The following is a 22,779-nucleotide window of genomic DNA, read 5'->3' as shown; positions in this document are numbered from 1 at the left end:
TGCAAATGAAGGTTCAAGAGTTTTGTAACCTAATAGTGATATGAGAGGCAAAGTGATTGAAATAAAAGATATTGCGAGAGGCAAGTGTGAGACCTAGGGATGAGAATCTTATGTTAAAGGAAGGTCATTGGGGAAAAATGTAAAAAAATTGCAGAGGATAAGACGCAGAAGAAGATACTATATATTATTGTATGGGATATTACGTTGTACTATATCAATATTTTAAATCAAATCACAGTTATGAATCTAGTTATAACTTGAGCTATTTTCTTTTCTTTCTTGTATAGTGCAAAGTGTTTGAAAATTAAATGATTGAGTGATAATTGGAAAAGGCTGCACTGCACTACTTAATGTTACCAAATACCATGTCCTAGCTAACATTAGTCGATCCGTTGGCACCTCTGGGTTAAGTGAATTGCCCCCAATCCCCCAGCAATGGAATTGATGGGGGATTGGAATGCGACGGTAGGCGAAGGAAGAGATGGTGATGAGGTGGGTGACTATGGTTTAGACACAAGGAATGACCGTGAGGAGAAAGCATTGGAGTTCTGTAGGAGACAGGGGTTAGGCATCACCAAAACTTGGTTAAGACACCACAAAAGAAGCAAGTATACATGGAAAATGCCAGGTGACTCAGAAAGGTATCAGATAGATTATATCCTGGTTAGACACAGCTTTAGGAACAGTATGATAAATTCGCACAGCTTCCCGGGTGCTGATGTGGACTCTGACCACAATTTAGTTGTTATGAAATGTAGTGTCTGTTTCAAAAAGATAAGGCAAGGGCGGCGAGTTAAAAAATGGAATGTAGAAGCATTAAATGGTTTGAAAAGGAAGGAGTACAAACAGGCGGTAGAGGAAATCATGGAGGATGGTAAAGAGCTAAGTACTATCGAAGAAAAATAGGAAAGGATCAAGAAAGGGTTATCGAAAGCCACAAAAGACAGTACTCGAACCGTTAATGCAAAAGGGACTAGGAAACCATGGATCACGGATGAAATGATTACAAAGATGAATGAGCAGAGAAAATGGAAGAATGTATAAACAGAGCACGCAAAATGAAGTACAAAGAGTTAAACAATAAATTGAGGTGGGCAAAAATTTTGCAAAAGAGGGATGGTTGAATACGCAGTGCGAGGATATGGAAAGTCTGCAGAGGAAAGGTGAAATTGGTGCACTCTACAGCAAAGTTAAATCTTTATCGGGAAGCAAGAAATGGAGATCAATGCCAACAGTTGGAGATAAGGTGGGTAAGGTAATACTTGACACAGGAAATATACAAGAGAGATGGAAGGACTATATAGAACTCTAGAGTAAAGAACTTCGACCAACAAAGTAACACAAGGAGATAGAATATGACCAACGGGAAGATAACTTAGGTCCGGGTATACTCGACGATGAGATAGAAAGGGCATTAATGGAGATGAAGCTAAATAAGTCGGTGGGGATGGATAACATTCCTGTGGAACTACTGAAATGTTTAGGTAAATGTGGGAGGAATAGTCTCTATGGGCTGATTCATAGTATCTATGAGGAAGAAATCTTGCAGGAAGACTTTGTGAGATTAGTTTTAATTCCTATTCTGAAAAAGGTAAAGACTACATCATGTGAGGACTCCAGGACAAAAAGTTTGATATCCCACCCAGCTTAAGTTGTTCTCAGGATCATAAACACAAGGATGGAGAGTAAGGCAAATGATTACTTAGGGGATGATCAGTTTGAGGAAAGGAGGCTAATCCGCAACCTGAACATGTCTCAGACTGCTCAGGTGCGGGTGGGGAACGGGGAGTCCGGATGGGCAGTGTTAGGAAGAGGTGTAAGGCAGGGTTGCCCATCATCACCGTTGCTGTTCGAGCTGTATGCAGAGGAAATGATTAAAGAGGCATTGGAAGAACTGGAGTTAGGAATGAAAGTGTGCAGGGAATTTGTAAAATAAGTTAGGTTTGCTGATGACCAAGCTTTAGTTTGTCCGTCAGCCAAGGGGTTGCAAGCATTGCTGGGTGAATTGGAAATTCAGTGTGACAGGTATGGGATGAGAATCAATATTTATTTAACAAAGGTTGTGCGATTTTCTAGAAATAAAAAGGCTTAGCAAAACATCAAAATAGCAGGACAAAAACTAGAACAGGTAGAACAGTTTATGTATCTCGGTAGTGTTTTGGTGGATTACCTAAGAACATAAAAATAAATAAACACGTTTATCCAAAATTTCATTTTTGTGCAACATTTCACACTTCCTATGTTGTCAGGACATACATAAGAAAAATGTGCATTTGCACGATTGACAACATTTTAAAACAAATTTTTCGGTTTTATAAAATTAGAACAACTCATATGATAAAAATATGTGAGAAACCTGGCTTGTAATTCAACAGGCTTACTTCAGCCTTGTCCTCCAGTCTTCCTTCACATGCAATTGCTCTCCCACCCTGGCCCCTTGTTTCTCAGCTTCTTCACTCTATGGCATTTGCAGCTGTCCTTTGCTCAGATCAATTCCTATTTTAACAGCCATTTGTCTGCCTTGATGAATGGAGTACTTATTGTGCAATATGAAGACAATGTCTCTAATCAAAATGTCAGGGAATCAATTATTATCCAAAATATGAATCAAATGATCTTCACTTAAGATGCATAGCAATCAAATCAAGTCTAGATCTCTGGATATGGTAACTACTCTTCCGTTAACCTTTTTACAACCCATTTTGAAGGCTATCTAGTTAAAGTGGACAATTTGAATCCTGCTGAAAAATATTCCCAAAGAGTTCTTGCAATTCTGGTTTCTGCAAGAAATTAGTAATTTTTAAGTGTTTGTGCATCAAACATGGAAGAATGAATAATGATGAACTTCTACGATTTCCATGAGCCTCAGCAGCATCATTTTCAACCATGAAATTTTGGGGAGCTGACTTTAAATGTGGCCGTAGTAGCTTGGCTGATGATGAGCATTTGGGATGGCCAAAAAGTAACTACCATGGATATGAAGCAGAGTCTTGTACTGATGCTACCTCAGCAGCCTTGATGATCATCAATGCACCCTCTGGCAGTCTTTCTCCTGGACATGTGCCACTGGCATTCACTCACACATTCTAACCCAAACATTGCCAAATGAGAAATGGCAAAAATACTATTTTGAATTCTCCAAAGAAAAATTTGCATAACAGGCTCCAAAACATCAGTACATTCAAGTGCCAGTGGGCAACTATTTATGGGTGCATCAAATATTTGTCCTTCAAAAGTAAAAAAAATGGTCAAAAAATGAAAGGTTGGGTGAAAGTGAAGACATACACGAATAATTTTAGAAAGGCAAATCACAATGGATAAATTTTCTCAAATGACAAACATTTCAGAAAAGTATAATTTCAGAAGCATCACTGACACAGCTGAAACTATAAGCTGCACTATAAACAGCATTAATTCTATTTGTGGGCACTTTCTACACCAATCCTCATCAGAGGAAAGGTCAAACACCAAAATCATATCAAGTGAACACGTTTCTCAACACCCAGTGGGGAACATGGATTTTTGGTCGCTGCCACACCGTTGAAGTTGTAGGGGTATTTCAAAGGGTCAAGGAGGGGGAATTCTTACCTATATTTCCAACACAGCTAGAAAAGTATAATTTCAGAAGCATCACTGACACAGCTGAAACTATAAGCTGCACTATAAACAGCATTAATTCTATTTGTGGGCACTTTCTACACCAATCCTCATCAGAGGAAAGGTCAAACACCAAAATCATATCAAGTGAACACGTTTCTCAACACCCAGTGGGGAACATGGATTTTTGGTCACTGCCACACCGTTGAAGTTGCAGGGGTATTTCAAAGGGTCAAGAAGGGGGAATTCTTACCTATATTTCCAACACAGCTAGAGTTGTAGTCACTATATTGGAGTTTTCAGTCTCAGCTGTGTTTTGACGCCAACTTTGTCTTTTGCCCTGCCAAAGTAGATACCCATGGCATTGTATCTTTCAGCAATGGTTTTGCTGCTCTGAAAGAATTTCTTCCAAGCTACAGAAATGTGCACCATTCTCTATTATGATCTTCTACTGCTTGGTTGTGCATCAGAGGTTGATGGCCATTTGGCTTAGTTTTACGTGGTGCAATTTCGTGATATAGATCCCGTGTACCCTTAGCCTGAAGTGACATATTTGGCTATTCTCAACACTTTCATCCAGTTATGATTACCGTAGTGATCATATATAGCCTGGATAGCATTCAACGGATTATGAATAGTTTGTGAGGAATAAGGTGCAGCGAATTGCAGTGTATTATTTGGCGGTAGTAATAATAAGATGCCTCAAAATTGAATTGGATATTTTATTTTGCGAAAGGCTTAATATAAATAATATGAGAAACCTCCTTTTGAATGACTTAGTTTAAATAATTTACGGCACCTCCTAAGCCCACTTCATATGACATTGGTTTCAAAATTTATGAAATAAAGCAATGGTACTAAGTGATGAAGCGGTTGTAGCAAGCCTGTCCTGGCACAGAAACTATTATCTCTGCATTGACAGCACTCAAAGGCAATTTTCACTGAGGGACTCATGAAAGTAATAATGCATTTGTCAAACCTGTTCCAGTCTCTATCAGCAAAACAGGCTGACAGCATGGGTCTTATTGCTAGGCTTTCAGATTGTGAATATTACACTCCATTGCAGTAGATTAAATTTTGTTTAGCACACACTTTTAATAAATGGCACAATCATTTGGAGGAGGTGCAAAGAACTCAGTAGAGCACACAGCCGCTCTTTCAACGGAGACTTGACCCCAAAAATATTTTAATAACCTTTTCTAGTTATTGCATTTACCGGCATTCACAAAACAAAGGCTCTACTTGCAGTCAAAATCACCCTTTAGAAAACCCATAAGCTCCTCCCCCTTTAATTTTTACCCTTCATGGAAGATCAACATACATTATTTCCTACTGACCATTACTCTAAGCCCAAAAAGACATCTACCATGACGACTCATATCACAATTTCCCACAATACGTTTCATCCAACCCAGCTGTCACTGGTCCCTGAAAGATGGCTCCAATATTTTTACCCCTTCCTCTCCAACTCAACATGCAGCAATCAAAAAACAATTGTTTAAGCATCAGAATTTTGTCGAAAGTTTCTTTTTTCAATGCCAGTAAACATTTTCTTCCTTTTGCTCCCTAATATGCCCACACCAACTTTGACTTTACCATCAGATTGTTTTGGAATTGGTCAGCGGACAATTTAACAACAAGTCTAGGCTTACACAAGTTTGTTTCGGTAAGTCCTCCGGTATCATTGCCAAACATTTTTATTATATTTCTGATAAATTAAATATTTTTCATATACTATCATTTTATTGTTAGATTTTTTCCACATTTGTAAATGAAAAGAATTTATATATCGATTATGGTTCACTGACTTTTAGTATGAGTTTAATGGCCACACTATTTACTATTCCAACATTTTCCCTGAAATCTGAGCTAGCTCGTAGTTTTTATGAAATGATATTAACAGCCATTCCAATCAACAATTACATATGGCAGTCATTTACAAGGAAGGAGACAAATAATGATAGGAGTTCCATATCAACCAAATGGAAGTCCTATTTAATTATTCCATAAGAAGCTCCATTTTAAACCCACAGAGAAAGAAGCAGGAGTAACGTTCCCCTTCACATATTGCCCATTGTCAGTTTACCAATGTATTTTTGGCCATTCCCTTCCAGAACAACATATCAATAATACATAACAGGATTCAGCCACAATCAAGCATTAAAAATCAAAGGATTCGTCCCTTTTTGCATTTATCACCAGACCCTACTCATTCGTTCGAGGGACCTAAAATAGCCACCTTCATGCACTGACACTTGTGTCATCAAAAGAACATGGGAGATGCCTGCCTGCTGTAGAAGAGGTTAAGACCGGCAGAAAACGTGCACAAAAGGTGACAAAATGCTGACTTTAATGAGGTCTTTCCCATGAAAAAGAGATGACTGCAATATGACTAAACTTGCTTTGTAGGCACTTGTTCCATTTCTCCTTCTTCTATTAAGAGGACTGCTGGTTGATGGAGAGTGTCTGGCACTATTATGGGACTCCGAGTCAGCGCTGCCTCCTAACTCTCCTCAATCCAGGGCGCAGTAATATAACTAACGCCAAACTCAAACAAACATTGAGTAATATTTTCCAAGGTTGTAATCCAGCCAAAGCGGGATAAACAACCAACTAAATCAAATCGATGTGCACTAGGATCTAGTGCTGCACCCATCTCAAGCACAGTCATGCGAGCAACCTGGAGAGGGAAGGACTACAACAAGGTGAGTGGTGCTCATTCCTTTCAAGTGCATCAAAATGACCACAATGCAAAGTGGAAATTCCCAGGTCCATGTCACAAATCCTGAGTTTTTCCTGGACTTTTGGGCACCATGAAATCATGGTGGTAAAATAAAGTAGCGACAACTTGCATGCAGTTAAAAACACTACACATCATTATTACAGGAACTACATCTGAATTTTGAAAAACTCAATCAGCTCAAAGGATTTAAACGTTTTTTCAAATATTTCAGTTCCACCATATATTTCATTTAAACTTAAAATAGCAAATTATGTAATCAGAATGAATAATGAATTACTCAGCAGAAAAGACATTTATTGTATACACTTAAATTTACAATGGCCTGTGGGTTCCCACCACAACCAAATTTCCAGTGACAACTTCACTTCAAGAAGGTCTTCTGTCCAACATTTCACACTTCCAATGTTGTCAGGACATATATAAGAAACATATACATTTGCACGATTAACAACATTTTAAAACAAATGTTTCTGCATTCAAAATAATACAACTTTGATGATTATAATTTGCGAGAAACACACTCGCTTGTGATTCAACAGGCTTACTTCAGCCTTGTCCTCTCTTAAACTGGTTTCTTGCAGTCTTCTTTCACATGCTCTCTAACCCTGGCCCCCCCGTTTCCCAGCTTCTTCACTCTCGGCAATCCCACTCCTTTTGCAGCTGTCCTTTGCTCAGATCATTCTCTCCTTCAGCAGCAATTAGTTTCGCCTTGATGAGTTGAGTACTTATTTGTGGGATTCTGATTATGCAATATGAAACATTAAAATAAACACAATGTCAATAATCAAAATGTCAGGAAATCAATTATTATTCAAAAGTTATCAATCAAATGATCACACTTAGGTGCATATGTGGTCTGTGCAATAAATGAGTGAACTGGTGCCATCTGGCAGCCATGACGTGGACTATAGGCCCGCCACCAGCAGCGCTAGTTGCCCGAGACCCAATGTACTCTCTATGCTTGGCAGATCGTCGAGCTGTGCGTATGGTGCCAGTTATGTTAGTCTCTGTTGTTCTTGTTTTTACTGCTTGCAGAAAATAGTAATTGACAAAATCACAGAGCAACAAATCAACATCAAGTTTTTGGTAAACTTTGGTAAGAGTTGTCATGAAATTACTGAAATGTTGACAGCCGTTTACGGTGATAATGGTCTGAAGAAAGCATCCTTTTTCAAGTGGATTAAGCATTTTAACGGTGGCCGACAAGACGCCACGGATGATCTTCAACCACCAGTGATAACAGCAACATTAATCGTGGGCAGTCCCGTGTCCTTATCCAATGTTGAAAACTGCCCAAATGATAGCTGATGAACTGAATTAAGGAAAGTCAACGGTGCACACTATTTTAACCAAACATAATGGATGGATCCTTCACCATGTCAACCCACCTGGACATTCAGCATAGATTTTTGCCAGTTTCTGGTGAAAAATGCAATCACCACCAGCCTGGGTCATCCTCCTTAATCACCAGATCTTGCCCCTGGACTTTTTCCTATTGCCACAGTGGAAAAAATTGATGAGGGGACATCACTGGGAAGATGTGGACCAAATGAAGCAAGCAACGACGACAAAACTAAAAAGCCTAACTGCTGAAGACTTTCAAGGGTGCTTTAAAGAGTGGAAAAGAATACAGAGCGAGTAGATAGCAACAAATGGAGATTTCTTAGAAGGGGACAAAATCGATGTGGACTAAATTTTGCAAAATAAATTTTTTATGACCTCAGTTTGCATATTTATTGGACAGATGTTATAGCAATCAAATCAAATCTAGATCTCGGGAAAAGGTAACTACTCTTGTGATAACTTTTTTACAATCCATTTTGATGCCTATCTAGTTAAAGTGGGGCAATTTGAATCCTGCTGAAAAATATTCCAAAAGAGTTCATCCAATTCTGGTTTCTGCAAGAAATTTGTCGTTTTTAAGTGTTTGTGCATCAAACAGGGAAGAATGAATAATGATGAACTTCTGCGATTTCCATTAGCCAACCTAACACCTAAAAGAAATGAGTTTAAAAGATCATGCATTAACTTTTTCTGACACTGATACGAGGGTTGACTGTTATGTTTCTGCCCTCAACATGAAGTTGGAGAATGTTTTTGGGCTTATATTGCAAGGAACTTACCAAGATTTTAACCATTTTGAACCCTCAGTTGACAATCGTTTGAGTGGGTCGTTTTGAGGGTTTTTGTGAAAATGGAAAATATTGAGTAAGGAGATGGCAAAAAATGTTTGTTTTGAAGAAGCCATACACCTACTCAAATCAAAGACTAGTTGGTGGCTGTGTAAAGGGAACTCAGCAGCATCATTTTCGACCATGAAATTTTGGGGAGCTGACTTTAAATGTGGCCGTAGTAGCTTGGCTGATGATGAGCATTCGGGATGGCCAAAAAGCAACTACCACGGATATGAAGCGGAGTCCAGTACTGATGCTACCTCAGCAGTCTTGATGATCATCAATGCACCCTCTGGCAGTCTTTCTCTTGGACATGTGCCACTGGCATCCACCCACATATTTTACCCAAAACATTGGAGAGTAAGAAATTGCTATTTTATAATTAATACATTAAAACTGATACGGACCTTCCTTTGCCTACCTTAATCTGATGACCAAATACGTTGATGACTTAAGGCACACGATTTCATACATTCTTTTTACAGTTTTTAAATTTAAATTTGAACTAGTTTTATAAACTTAGCCACAGATAACCATATGGGTATCAGTTAAGATCTTCCTTCACAGCTTTACTCAAACAGGATTTTTTGCTGCCTCATCAATGAATTTTTGAGCTGAGGAAACCATGGGTATCTTATCATCAATAACAATGGAATACTCTGAAAATGTTTTGTGGAATGAATTTTCCAATAATTTGGGGGATTTATTTTCTTTACGCTCCATTTTTCGCAACACCATGATTTCACATATTATAAAATATTTATAATGTGAACATACACAAATATTGCATGACTCCATTGAGAGCAAAGTTGTAGAATAAGTGTTCATTTTCTTCATATCAAGTGTTAATATTTAAAATATTTTCCTCTTTACCCCGCCCGATTCCATTTTCTCGAGAAAATTCTAAGCTGAAAAAGTGTGCCCTATTGTCTGGGAAATAAGAGTACGTAAAAAATGGATGTATGCTCAAGCTTTAAAACAACACAACAATAATCGAATATCAATGCTCATTCCGCTGTTTTAAATTGGAGACCTTCATTTTGGGATCAGACTCGCATCATGCTCTTCATTGACAAGGAATTTTTTCACCTCATTCATTGAGTTTTGCTATGATATGACATTTTAAAATCAAGGCAACGCATCATGCAATTTGTACAATAAATTAAGTAGTCTATCATACATATTAATTAAGTGCATTACCACAACAGAGGTGTTTTCTTGCCCTTCTCTTTCTCTGAGGAGTTCCTCTTCGTTGTTCATCTGATGTTAGGTGTCTGTCCTTCTGAATGACAATTGCTCGGCTACTTTCTGACAAAGTAGACCCATGGCTGCCAGACAATCCCCCAGTGTCACACTGATGTCCTTGCTTCTCAGGAACAGATACATTAACTCCCTGTTCATCCTTAGCATTTTTTGTTCGTTTGACACCTCCTTTCACAACTTCTAGATGCTCCGATGCAACTACATCATCTATTACTGCAAAAATTGATGAACGAAATTATGTCACTGAGATTAGAAAAAAAATCAGACCACCTAGCAAAATAAGGCTTTAAACATTGTGATTTTAACAATGTTATACAATTTTATGATCTACGAAAGAATTACATATTTCCAAAAATGGCTTATTTCATTATGTGATTCTCATACATTAACTGAAATTTCTTAACATGGACCTTACCTGAATATACATATTTATATTAAATACAGTCCACAGTGAAATTTTCTGTAGGAGAACATAATTTATAAATGTTTTACCGTGATTTTGCTGGCCACTTCTGTTCTTTTGTACTACAAATATAGTACTCTAATCAAAAAGAACAAAAGAATTATTTCTCATTTGAGTGAAGCAACTGCTGGTACTGCAGCAATATGTCATAAAATCTCTCCCAATGGACTTGATGGTCGTGGTGGAAGGACTTGTGCATTCAGATGACCCCTAGAGCTGTGCTGGCGGGGCAATGATAATTGCTCCTGGTAGGGTCACCCATGCCAGATAAGTCGAAGGGTAGGAGTCGGACGAAATGTAGCCCACGCAGCATCTGTTCCTCAGTGAGGTGGTGCAAAGGCATCTGACCACAGAGGCGCAGCCATTTGAGTGATGGTGTCACCTTAAAAACAATATTCAGGAAGGCAACGGGAAGCCACCTCAATTAAACGTCCCATGCTACTATGATGGACATAGATCAAAGAATGTGTACTGCCAACTACAAGATCGGCCTGCTCATGCCTGTCAGCAGGAAAGGCAAGGCTTCCATGGTCATCAAATCACAAAATTTGTTCAAAGCTAAATCAAAATAGCACCAGCACAGAAGAGGACCAAACCAGGTAGAATAAGGAGATAAGTGGTGGAAATATTAATGAACAAAAAGCTAAGAAGAAGCATATTAAATATAGAGCAAGCAACTGATAGATTATTATTAGTAGAAGTAACAACTGGACAAATAAATGTGGTAATTTTTCAGGTCAACATACCACTAGCAATGGTAGGAAGGCAGAAGTCGATAGGGTGTATGATAAACTAGAGGAAATAATAGGAAGAAGTCAATAGGCTACACAACCAGTTAGAGATTATAATCATAAAGTGTTCCCAGACGGAAACCTCGGAGAGTGATGTTGGACCAGGAGGTGATGGTGGGCGAAGGAAGAGACGGTAGCGATGCAAGGGACTACAGTTGACGAACATGGAATGACCACAGGGAGAAAGCAATAGGGTTCTGCAGGAGACAGAGCTTAATTATAACGAACAATTGTCACAATACCAAATTAGGCAGAGGCATAGACATAAAATGCATGGGAATTCAGAGTTATCAGTAAAACTGAATTATGGAGAGGCAGATTTAGGAAAAACTGTGACAGGATCAAAGTTCCCCTGAGGCAGATGCGGATTCAAATCACAATGTAGAAATAATGAAGTGTGAGGTAGTTTAAGAAAACATGGGAGGAAGGGTTTTTATGGGTTAATTGGTAGCATTTATAAGGGAGGAATTTGGCCAGAAGATTATATCCTATCATTAATTCCCATCCCAAAAAGGAGAAAGGTAGTCACATTTGAGGACTATAGAACAATAAGTTTGGCCATGAATGCATGTTACGTGGTTCATCAACAGGATGGAGAAGACAAATAGTTGCATGGGGATGATCAATTTGGGTTCAGAAAGGCATTTGATCACATGATGCCACTGCACTAACTATGCCACAGTTCAATGGGAACATACTAATACCATGCGAATAGATTTGTTTGTTATGAAGATTTCAAGATAATGCTCAGTAGAGAAAATTTGGGTGAATTCATTAACTGGAGTAAAAAGGAGGCATTGGAGACTCATCAGCAACCTGTACATGCCTCGGACTTCTTTGGTGTGGGTGGCGGATAGGACTCGTAGATGGAAGGCCATACAGAACTGCTGATAGGAATCAGAAGTCAGTAGACATATCATAAAATCAGTTAGTTTGTGGATGAACAAGCTTTGCTAGTCAGCCAAAGGGTTGCAAGCAATGGTGAGCTGAGTGGACAGTTAGTGTGATAGGTACAGGATGATGATTAATATAAAGAAAACTAATGTTTTGCAGTTTACAAGAAAGTTGTGTGTTAACTATTATAACATGATTTTATGAACTAAAGCAGGTTGAACATTTACCTACCTTGAAATTTCTTGGACCAAAAAGATCAAGGTATATGGGGCATTAAGTAGAATTGTGTTACAAAATGAAGCTTCACAATGGGGAGGGAATTGATGACAGTGATGTTGAGTAAGGATGATAAGAAAAAAGGCTCATTAAACTTTGATATGCAGCATGTTTATCTACATTGCAGAAACATGGACATTGAAACAAGACCATAGGCATCATTTGGAGGCTTTCGAAATGTCTTTATAGCAGTGGCATAATGGGAATGAATGTGTGGTACCATTTTCATAGATTTGACTCATCGTTAATCAACAGTACTCATTACAATTTGAATTATGTTCAGTTCTCCTACGACTACCAAGAAGGAACCATCCTATAATTAAAGAAACTATGCTTTAACATAAAAAAACACCAGCTGAGGCCCATGAAATACCACAAATAGCTAAAGAAGAATCGGTTCTCTTCAATGTAGAGCCAGATGGTTTAAAATGTTCAAAGATGAGAGGCACATCAATTTCAGTGGAGGCTGGACGTGGAGTTACAGGCACCGCTGTTGTGGAAGTAAATCTTTGCTACTGCCTTTGAGTACTTGCAGGAATATTGATAACTTCTCAGACCCCCCTCCCCCCGCAAGTTGCTGAAATAAGTATCGCTCAAGATGCATGCTGGTGCAATGCAAGTTAAGACTGCTCACACCCATACAACGCAATGTGCATGTGCAAATCAGATAGGAATTAAAGCTGATGTCACAGGGAGATGAATACTTTCTATTGAAGGTTATCTCTGCCAATGAAACTAGAAAACAGCAATTTGGCCAAGAGAGCAAACTAAATAGCTTTGGTTGGAAATCTCCAGCATACACATTTTCATTTGCAACACCTGCCACTGATGCAACACTAGAATCAAATCAATAAAACTTGTACCACACATCACTTACACATTATTGTGACAATATCGAATAAAATGTAATATTTGTAAAATAAATTGGAACAAAATGAATTATTGCTCTTTTTTGAACTACCTCAAAGATTTTCTTCTTAATTAGGACTGCATATGAAAGTCAGAATGTTATCTAATTTTAATGAGAAACCATTATCCAAAAAAACAATTTGCTGGCAAAAGTTAGTATCAACCAAATCAGCTATGTTACGACTACTTGGACACTCATGTAGATAAGTCACTCATCAGCATAAGTATCGAGTGCTCAAAAGTTTATAGCTTTTGCCATTGATATATGATAGCTGCCATCTTCAAAATTTCAATAGCTTTCCTGATCGTCATTCCACTACTTTCTTGGGTAAATGTTTGTAAATGTTTTTGCGCGTTTTCCTTTGGCAATTTAGTTCGATGACATTGACTTCTTATGAGCACTTAAGCAGTTAGTGAGATGTACTACCAATCGCTCTTAAAATTGGCTTACTCTGTTTTTGAGGCCTCTAAAATCTTTATTGCTGCTGAGTCATCTCATACGGAAAGTAAAAAACCATCCATGCTTAACCTCTTCAAAATGAGGGGCAAATAACCGACAGCTTGACAAGGGGGGGGGGGGGGCAGTCTCTATTTAGGATCTATACCTTTATCTTATGTGCAGTACTAACATTATCCTGATATTGAAGTTATTCTGAAATTACAATAATACCAAAATCTTGAACTAACTAGTCGTACTTAACCAGTTTTATTGCTTCATGTAATTGGAGATAGTTTGCTGAATGAAAGCACCTTTTAACTTGTACCAAGAGTGCACTATTCAATTGCTGTTGGGTTTAATCCCATGTTATGTATTTCAGGATACAAATGGAAAGTACCCATATCTATCTGGTATTCTACCTATACTCAAAATGTAATCAGATTTACTATTACCGATTTATTTTAGAGGCCTCACCTTATTGCAAATCTAAGTTATAATACCAACACATCCCGGAATATATTTCATATACATAAAAACATACCTATATGTCTTCTATGCAATGCTAAATGACTGAGGCTATTACAAGCATGCAATTTTTTCAAACTCCTAAAGCTTGATATTACAAATGAAAATAGTCTTCCGTCATACATACTTAAATGCAAACAATGGCATAAATATAAACTTATAATTTAATAGTAACTGAGGCCAAAAAGAATACCAACCAGTTGGGGGGTCATCAACAATTGCAAATCTTTTCTCCTTGGTAAGGTGCTCGGTTGCTTTATCAAAAGCTTCCACCTGCTCAAGGAACTCTTTCACAAAAGGTTTACCATCAGGAACAGAAAAAAGGGTCTGAAAACATACAAAGTTAATTGTTAATATAATGCATTGAGGTCATTGCACACTGAAAATTGATGCATTATATGCCACTTTTGCTTCATTTGAAGTCAATCAAATACACTTTCTCTTGATTTTCTCAAGAGATGGGCCAGAAAAAAATAATGAGACTCCAAAATTTCAGTATGTGGGCACTTCTCTTAAACAACCAACATTTCCATTTTACTAGTTGGTTTGAATAGCTAAATGGCTAACCGATAAGCCTATGACAACCAAACAAAAAAATATTTAGAACTGCACAGGGCTTGATGTCTTCAGAAAGTCCTTTAAATACAGTAACATATCATAGACTGATTTAAATATTTTATTCAGTTCCACAATAAAGAATACTCTTCAATTCGCCACTAAAGTACACTTGATTTGGCATTAATTTATGCTGAATACATAATGGTTAGGAATACTATTTATGTGGTCACAAATTAATAGAAAACTAAAATTTACACTGTAATGACTACTATTTTCTCCAACTACTTATTGCACAAAATCAATTACACAAATAATGCCCCCATATATTTTTTAAAATGACAAAACATATTCCGCATACCGACTATGAAAGTATTATTCACACAAAAAGCATATGAACTGAGTGATTTTGAAGAAAGCTAGATTTTTCTAATAAATCCACTTCAAACGGCTGAGGGTGGACATGTGCCACAATAGGCATGGTGACAGAGCAATACATTTATTACTTGAATAATAGCTATTTGTAAAATTAATGCCCTCACTTTCAGACCTAAGAAGTAATATGTTTCTATTTACAAATACATCAAAGTCAGACTCTTTTATTGGCCACATGGATGCCATTATGATCAACAACCGAAATGGAACATAAATCACAACTACAAACCTCAAACTTTGTGAAAAGTTTTTGTGCCTTTTCTCGGACAATGGCTGTTCTTTTTAAAAAGTAAGCCTGAAAAGAATTTGAACACAGATTTAAATAACCAAAATCCATTAGAGTGGTATGAGATAAGTGGAATCACCAGCTTAAAGAATATTAAATATTGTACATTACCTTTCCACGATTAAACGTATCCCATTCTAGATAATTTCCGACATAAAACCTCAACTGCATGTGCCACGCATAAAAGGAAAAGATCATTTATAATAAATATGAAAAATATTTTACCCTATGTCACACACAGTATATTAAAAATATCATCAGTGGAGATTAAAAGTAGAATTGCTTTAACCAAAGAGTTTGACTATTCCATTCGTGAGATAATTAAAGGACCACTGTATTTTAAAAAATAAACGAGAAATATGGTGGTCTTGTTACCCTAAATAAGTTTTAGCTAATTATGAGAAAGAATTGTACATAATAATGATAATCACAAGATAATCAGTTAATATTTATAACAAATAGAGTTCATGCTTGATTACCACTTTGAATGTTTCAACCACGACTGGATTTTTCTTCAGCATAATTGCTGAAATGTCGAGTTCATTCATCCTGTCCATATACATGTATGCCTTTTCAAAATCAACACTTTTAAAACTCAAGTTCATTCTAATGTGGGCATTCAGTTCCATCATCTGGCACTCTGTTTGCAGCAACCTAAAAATATAGATGGATATTTTATTCATCAAGTTCAATAAAAATAATGAGCAAATTTCGTGTAGGTGACATAGTGCTTTAGTTTGTTTTCAGCCTAAGGAAATAGATGGGCATTACAGGGAAGATAGCAAATTAACAGCAGTAAAAGAAAGGAGCAAGACCTCCATTTGGGATCAGCAGTCAATATCTAGAGTAAGGCACCAAGGGGACCATGATATAACACACCCTCAACACTGACAGAGGGTAGTAAAGATTTCATAATAAATTCATGATTTACCTAGTTATTTTTTATAGTTTTACAGTGATATTTGTTTTATTAAACACAAGACAAAGTTATAGCCAGATCTCACAGAAAGTTTTTTAAGAATTCCAGCTTGATTTGGCTCAAAATAGTAAATAAAATAAATTAATAAAATAAATACAAGCCATTTCACTGGCTAGAGACTTCACACAATGTAGTCATTACTTTCTATACTCCCCTAATAAAACCATAGCCTGAATTGAAACATTTACATACTTAACACAAATATGACTGATCAATCATAAATTTATTTACCATGTTTCTAACAGCCCTTTCAAAGGCAATCCAATTGATAAACCGAATTCTATGATTTCTATGTTTGGCAAACATTAACAGATAGGGAATTCATACAAAAATGATTCTTACTTCCAGACTTCTGGCTTCAATTCACACTTGAGCATGGTCAAGAACCCCATTCTCTCCTTCACATGCTCTGGTAATCCTCCTTCAATTTGTGTGGTCATTAAAGTGCTGAGATTGCCTGATGACTCGCCATTAACCTAAAGAAGAAGCATAAAGTGCAATTTGTGATATTAGGTTAACCCAGTACATGCATACCACGTATAAGGAGCTATATTTCCGCAATGCATTAATTAATGTACATGACTATGATCATTATACAAAAAATATAAACCTTACACTATATACACAAGTGGAAGCATACAGTCATTCACACTGATTTCACGGTAAATTCTCTTTTTAACTCAAGTCATTAACAAAAGCCCCTCATTCCAAGGGAGATTCACAACTGGTCTGATGAATGAAAATCAAACTTTTTAATGTTGTAGAGATTCCCAAAAATACTACAACAAAACAAGAAAGCCACCAGTGGTGCAGTCTGCATCATTTCAGTTGCATTAAAAAGTAATAACTCTTGCAAACCAATGGAAAGCCTGATTATCATCAACAAACTCAAGAAAATAACAACCAGGTAGTTAGGGAAAAAATTCAACATTTCCTTCAAGTGACCAAAATAAGAATATGCAGATAACGAAGTACAAATGTTAATACCGTTAAAAACAAATTTAAATAAATAAAAAGCAAAATGGACCATGCTTTCACAATAATTATCACCCCTTTCTCAATACATCCTATTACAAGGCAGCGTCTCTTAATTACCTGCAACCACTGAAACTCTCGCCTTGATCCATCATAATCAACCCGGTCAAACAAGTAAATCTTTCTTCTGAGTATCTAACTTTTCCAAATTATCACACTGACTTTCAATTACACGACCCAGTGGTCACTATAAGCATTGCAATATTTAGGACACCTACCAATAACGTTTTAGCTAATAGATCAAGTACATTATTTCCTCTTATAGGTGTTAGTACCAACTGCTTGAGTTCCATGTAAAAGAGACTTTAGTCCTACATGACTCCTCGTCCTTACCTCCTGTTGCAAAACAATTGTTTCCATTACAATGTCTCTTAATTAAGGGTCAAACATGACAGTATTTGTGAAGAACAAGGAATACCTAGGCATATCTAACAAGTCTCATGAATACACCCGCAATTGAGAGGCTAAGAACTTTCCCGTGAAGTGAAGTGTGCCCTTCATTCTTTATAGACCAGAATATCCACCAAATTCCCAGTTTTCCAGAAGAGGATGATTCCCAAGTTTTACATGCTGGTGGAAATAACACCAATTGGACCTTTGCTTTACCTCATTTACATGCGAGTATGACTCGTGAAATATTTTAACGCCTTCAAATACAAAACCCTCTCTAACATTGGCTCTCAGCAACTCGGGAGATATTATTCCCATTAACGCCACACGGACAGTCCTACAGTTTTCTCATTCACTTCTAATGGCAGCAACCAAGGACGACTGTGAACATTTTTCTGACATTCAGACTACAAAAACTAATATTAACCTGTTATTATTATCAATAACTTCAAGACTTCTAATGATGGAAAATTTATCCCCTATATCTGGACAGAGGAAAAAAGACATCCCCGCAACCACAATGGCACTTTAAATAACAATGATTTTCTATAAAATTGCTTACAGGTGATTAAAGGTGAGTTTATGCCCGTGACCCTGATATCATACACCAACTATTACCAGAGAAAAAATCCATTATTTTGTTGTGCTTTTTTTTGGTCCCACCACAGCTGGGACTGAAAAAAAGCAAAAAAAAGGCCTATTTGAGAAGCACACCCATTGACGCTTTTGACAGACATGCTGCCTCGCAATAACATCCACAACACTGAACACCACACCAATTTGACTGCATATTTCAATGACCTGACACATTCTCAGTGACATGTCCGCAGTAAGACACCATGCAGAATCACAAAGAACTAGCAACTGATTACCAAGATTTATCAATAATTTTAATTAATCGCATAATGAGATGGCATTGAAATTTGGACTTACATCAGCTGATTGTGGCTGCTTTGATTGAATACCTTTATCATCTGCGTGCACAGTCGGTTTCACACCCTTCGTGGCCACTGCAATAAAAAATTACAAATACATTTAGAACAATACTGTTTCATGAATATAATCAACATTAAAAATATATAACAGTTAATGAATGAAACTAATGAAGCATGCATGAAACAATATTAGAACTGACGCAAAGTTTCCCAAAAACTTATGGTTCAGAATCCAAATAATTGAGTGGGAATTTACTACCCAATTAAAAAAATTATTTCTGAAATAATTATTTTTTTCACGTTAATCTTTCATGCAAAATGAACATCCATTTCTTTCAAATTTGTTCCATTTGAAACTGCAAGTTTTTTCATAATCCAATTAGACTTAAAAGCTTGAAAACTAATCCAGATCACTGTCCTCGTTGTTTATTGCAATGTTAGACACTGGCTGCCTGGCTATGAATCAAATCAATGTGTGGAAGGCTGCTTTCCTTTAGGCACAATTATTTTTACATCTGAATCAAACGGGTAATTCTGCAGCAGAAAACAACTGCCCCCAAGGGAACTGCTTCTGATAACATACTTTGAGTCACTTCATCGCCAAAATATCCAGTCTTTGTAATATGCTGGTGGAATTCAATGAAAAAACACAAGGTAGGTATGCAAATTACAGGGTTTCATATTTATATTTCTGGAGGTTTATTTTGTTATGATTGCATAATATCAAATTTTAATGCTTCCCCTGTCATTTTTATTCTTGCAAGACTTGAACCATCTTGTGGTCCTTCTCCTTAGAAGCCTCATTAATGGCATTTACATTCATTAAATGAGTCATGTCTCAAGAATAAACATTATACTGACATTATCTTGGAAATTTACGGATTCCAGCTGGATTCTCTCGACTACATTTGCCCCCATTGCCCACTTCCCTACAAGTATACTAATATGAGGTACATACAAAGTATAAATACCAATATATCCTTGAGGGATATCGCAAGTTCTCTCAAGGACATACTGCTCTTCAACTACCTAAAACCTAGTTTTGTCAACTTGGCGTTAACTGTGGTAGCCAACTGTTGCACATATTAAGCATTAATTTGATACACATATTTGACACAACCTACAAAAATGATAGCGTTATTCTTTTGGAAATGAACTATGAAATGACAACAGTGATCAAAGAAAGGCCAACATTTTGATCAAGAGCAGTTAAAAAATAAGGTCTCGGAATTCGTCAACCACCTCTCTTCAAATGGGCACAGCATACATTTCACAATTCAGTGCATTAGGAATAATCAAGATTAAATCATTAATAATTTATCAATGACACATAATTACTCACTAAGGTCGCCACCCGTTGGATCATCACATTTCCGCTTCTTCTCCTCCATCAGAATATCCCCCTGAAAAGAATAATATCAAACTGATTCATTCTCTTCATTTTAAAAGGTTAATTTTGAGAATTTGTAAATATAGATGCAAGAATTGCAAAGAATGGTCTCCGACTGGTTACACCCAAGTTCACAATGATACATGACAAGTCCAGCCTACATATCCCATCAAATAGATACCATCGGGCAGACACAGCAAGTTATCAACATACACGATTCCTTGTGCATTCCAAAAATCAGAGGCCATCACCTTGTTCGTCCATTTCAGCCCTCTCATACTCTGGAGTCAGATTGCCTTTACAAACACATTGTTTCCACTATCCTTTTTCTCTGAAGTGCAGCAGTTAATCCATGTTTAGACCAATGTTATCAACACAGAAAATGGTTAGCTAACATATCCTGCTGAGATTTTTTTCACACAAAATTTTCGTGTAAAATAGAAAGCACTGTAACTTATGATATGGCTCCAATTTTGATTTATCAATCATTCAAAACCATATCGTAGATTTTGTCGATTGTTTCAGAGGAAGTCATTGTTCTCATTGGTTATTGTTTCAGGAAGACTATGTTCATCATTTGTGGATGCATAGCCATATTTAAAGCCATTTCAACGATTGGAAACAGTTGCTAACACTGAAGTGGATGTGCCATGAGCTTCGCCCAACTCTACGTTCATCTCTTTTGGCATTAAGCCTTTCCATGAGAAGTGTTTTATCACTGCACAAAACTAATTTCTTCCGTTTACAGCACAAACAAAGATTTCATGGTTCCATTGACTATAAAAAATGAAACCACATGTAGCTGAAATTTGGAAAAAAACTTCAATGAGAGATGACTCTTATCAAAAGCAAACCTTTTCAGATACTAAATACGCATTTTCTACTTTTCAAAAAAATTACTGAATGACGCAAATAGCAATTGCAAGGGCAAACAATTTGGATATAACTAATTATTCAAATACTTAATTGCAAACATGAAAATGGTTACATGTCTGCTCTGTAATTTTTGGCTGAAATAACACATATTGCAGATATCAATCCCTCTGTGATCATGACTGTATTTAGTCAAATTAAGTAAAAGGATATTATTTATCGGTATTCAATCCATTCCTAAACTCATACACAACCATAATATTTGTGATATGAAATCAGCACTGCTGGTAGATTGGTTGAGGAAAATAATCATCAAACGACTGTTCCAGATTCAATCCTGCCTTCCACTGATAAACATCCCAAAATGTTAAAGACAATTCTGAGAAGTACTTTTTATTTTATCACTCAGATAACATGACGTGTTAGCTTTATGAATTTTACAATTCAAATGATAGCTAGGGCGGCATAAACAATCGCGCACTATTTCCATCACTGCTTACTACTATTAATTAGTACTCCCACCCCAATAGATATGCTAAACGAGTGTTGCTACATCCTCATCTTCTCACCTATTTCTTATTCACCAACTTACTCACTCCAGAACCAATGGTTTCACGAATATATTATTTAATATCAACAATTGAGATACTAATTATATGGGAGCAGAACTATATTTTTCCTATAGATGATAATAAATTTACAACAATGGATATTAGAAACAGACTTTCAACCACTTGAATAAAAAATAACAACAGCATCATGATGTCATATTGAAAAAAGAATCAAGTGTGAGAGTTTACCAGAAAGTAACTTATTTTTCGGCCTAGCGTGGCTGTGAGTAGGACTACATTCACCATCTTGGTGACTAAACGTCCCTACACTCAGTGTACATCCTGCTGTGGTAGTGCGCAGACTGTGGTGGTTCCAATTAGCTCACAGCATACTGTTAAAATGTAATGCGCTGCAATTGCAAATCCCTCGAGTTGTGAAGTGAGTACCTTAGGAAATACGACTTTTACAAACAAAAAATCACAACTCAATTGAAATTCACAGACAATTCTGTGAAATATACAGAGACAATAATGAGTATCAGCGGAGTGAAGTAATGGTGCATTCAGTCCAAAAATTGCTGCACCTATGTCCACAATGAGGACCTTATCTTGTTTGGTCTAGTTTGGTCTTATCTTGTGACAGATGAACTGATGGTGAAAATATTCGTGAAAATCGCCCTCTTCTGATTCCAGATCTCTTGCTAGACGTGGCTAGCAAGACAGTACTCTCACAGTGATGCAGAAAATGAAGCTGGTGTAAACAAGTGGTTGAAATATGAGGCCGTAGATTTCTTCAGAAATGGAATTGCAAAGCATGTGTGTGGTTATGATAAACGCCTCAATTTCAATGGCGACTATATAGGAAAAGACAATTAGACTCTGCCTTTCACATTTACATATTTAAACATTGCCTTGTCCATAGCTTCCTATTTTATTTCAATACATGCTATTTTGAGGACCCCATGCTGACAACTCGTGCAATTCTCCATTGAAGCCCATATTTATAGCTGTTCACAGTGGGTAAAGTAAAAAAATAACTCAATCAGCCACCTACCACAGCAAAATGCGTACTTGGAATGTGGACACTTCCACACCAAGATAGTGGCCTTAGCAATACCCACCACCACGCTATGCCGAATCCTAATTTACATTCTCCACACCTTGCATTGTTACCTACCCTACTGCAGACAGAGACATCATCCAAGCAAAATTCAAAATTTACACTTTTTGGGCACCCTCATAAATTCCAGTGATGAAGCAACAAAATACTTCCATC

At 37.0% G+C, this 22,779-nt stretch overlaps 1 protein-coding gene across 5 annotated transcripts in view; it reads right to left on the bottom strand.

The window, feature by feature from the left end:
* Positions 1-22,779, bottom strand: part of LOC139685629 (PC4 and SFRS1-interacting protein-like) — a 32,369-nt gene that overhangs the window by 5,414 nt on the left and 4,176 nt on the right. For 3 of the 5 annotated variants that reach the window (XM_071582563.1, XM_071582566.1, XM_071582565.1), the window contains 9 exons: positions 20,032-20,092; positions 18,688-18,764; positions 16,672-16,805; positions 15,830-16,004; positions 15,462-15,515; positions 15,294-15,359; positions 14,272-14,401; positions 9,715-9,990; positions 6,631-7,079 (listed from right to left, as the gene is read on the bottom strand). In XM_071582563.1, coding sequence (XP_071438664.1) covers positions 7,066-7,079; positions 9,715-9,990; positions 14,272-14,401; positions 15,294-15,359; positions 15,462-15,515; positions 15,830-16,004; positions 16,672-16,805; positions 18,688-18,764; positions 20,032-20,092 — 987 coding nt within the window. In that variant the 3' untranslated portion in view covers positions 6,631-7,065. Of the gene's footprint in view, positions 1-6,630; positions 7,080-9,714; positions 9,991-10,269; positions 10,623-14,271; positions 14,402-15,293; positions 15,360-15,461; positions 15,516-15,829; positions 16,005-16,671; positions 16,806-18,687; positions 18,765-20,031; positions 20,093-22,779 lie in introns of those variants that run through there. The other 2 variants (XR_011700205.1, XM_071582564.1) reach the window with 2 other exon arrangements.

The sequence above is a fragment of the Hetaerina americana genome, unplaced genomic scaffold (genome assembly GCF_022747635.1).
Source record: "Hetaerina americana unplaced genomic scaffold, ioHetAmer1.1.p SCAF_12, whole genome shotgun sequence".
NCBI lineage: Eukaryota > Metazoa > Arthropoda > Insecta > Odonata > Calopterygidae > Hetaerina > Hetaerina americana.
Note: the sequence above shows the minus strand (reverse complement) of the source record. Positions and strands in the feature narration are given on the sequence as shown.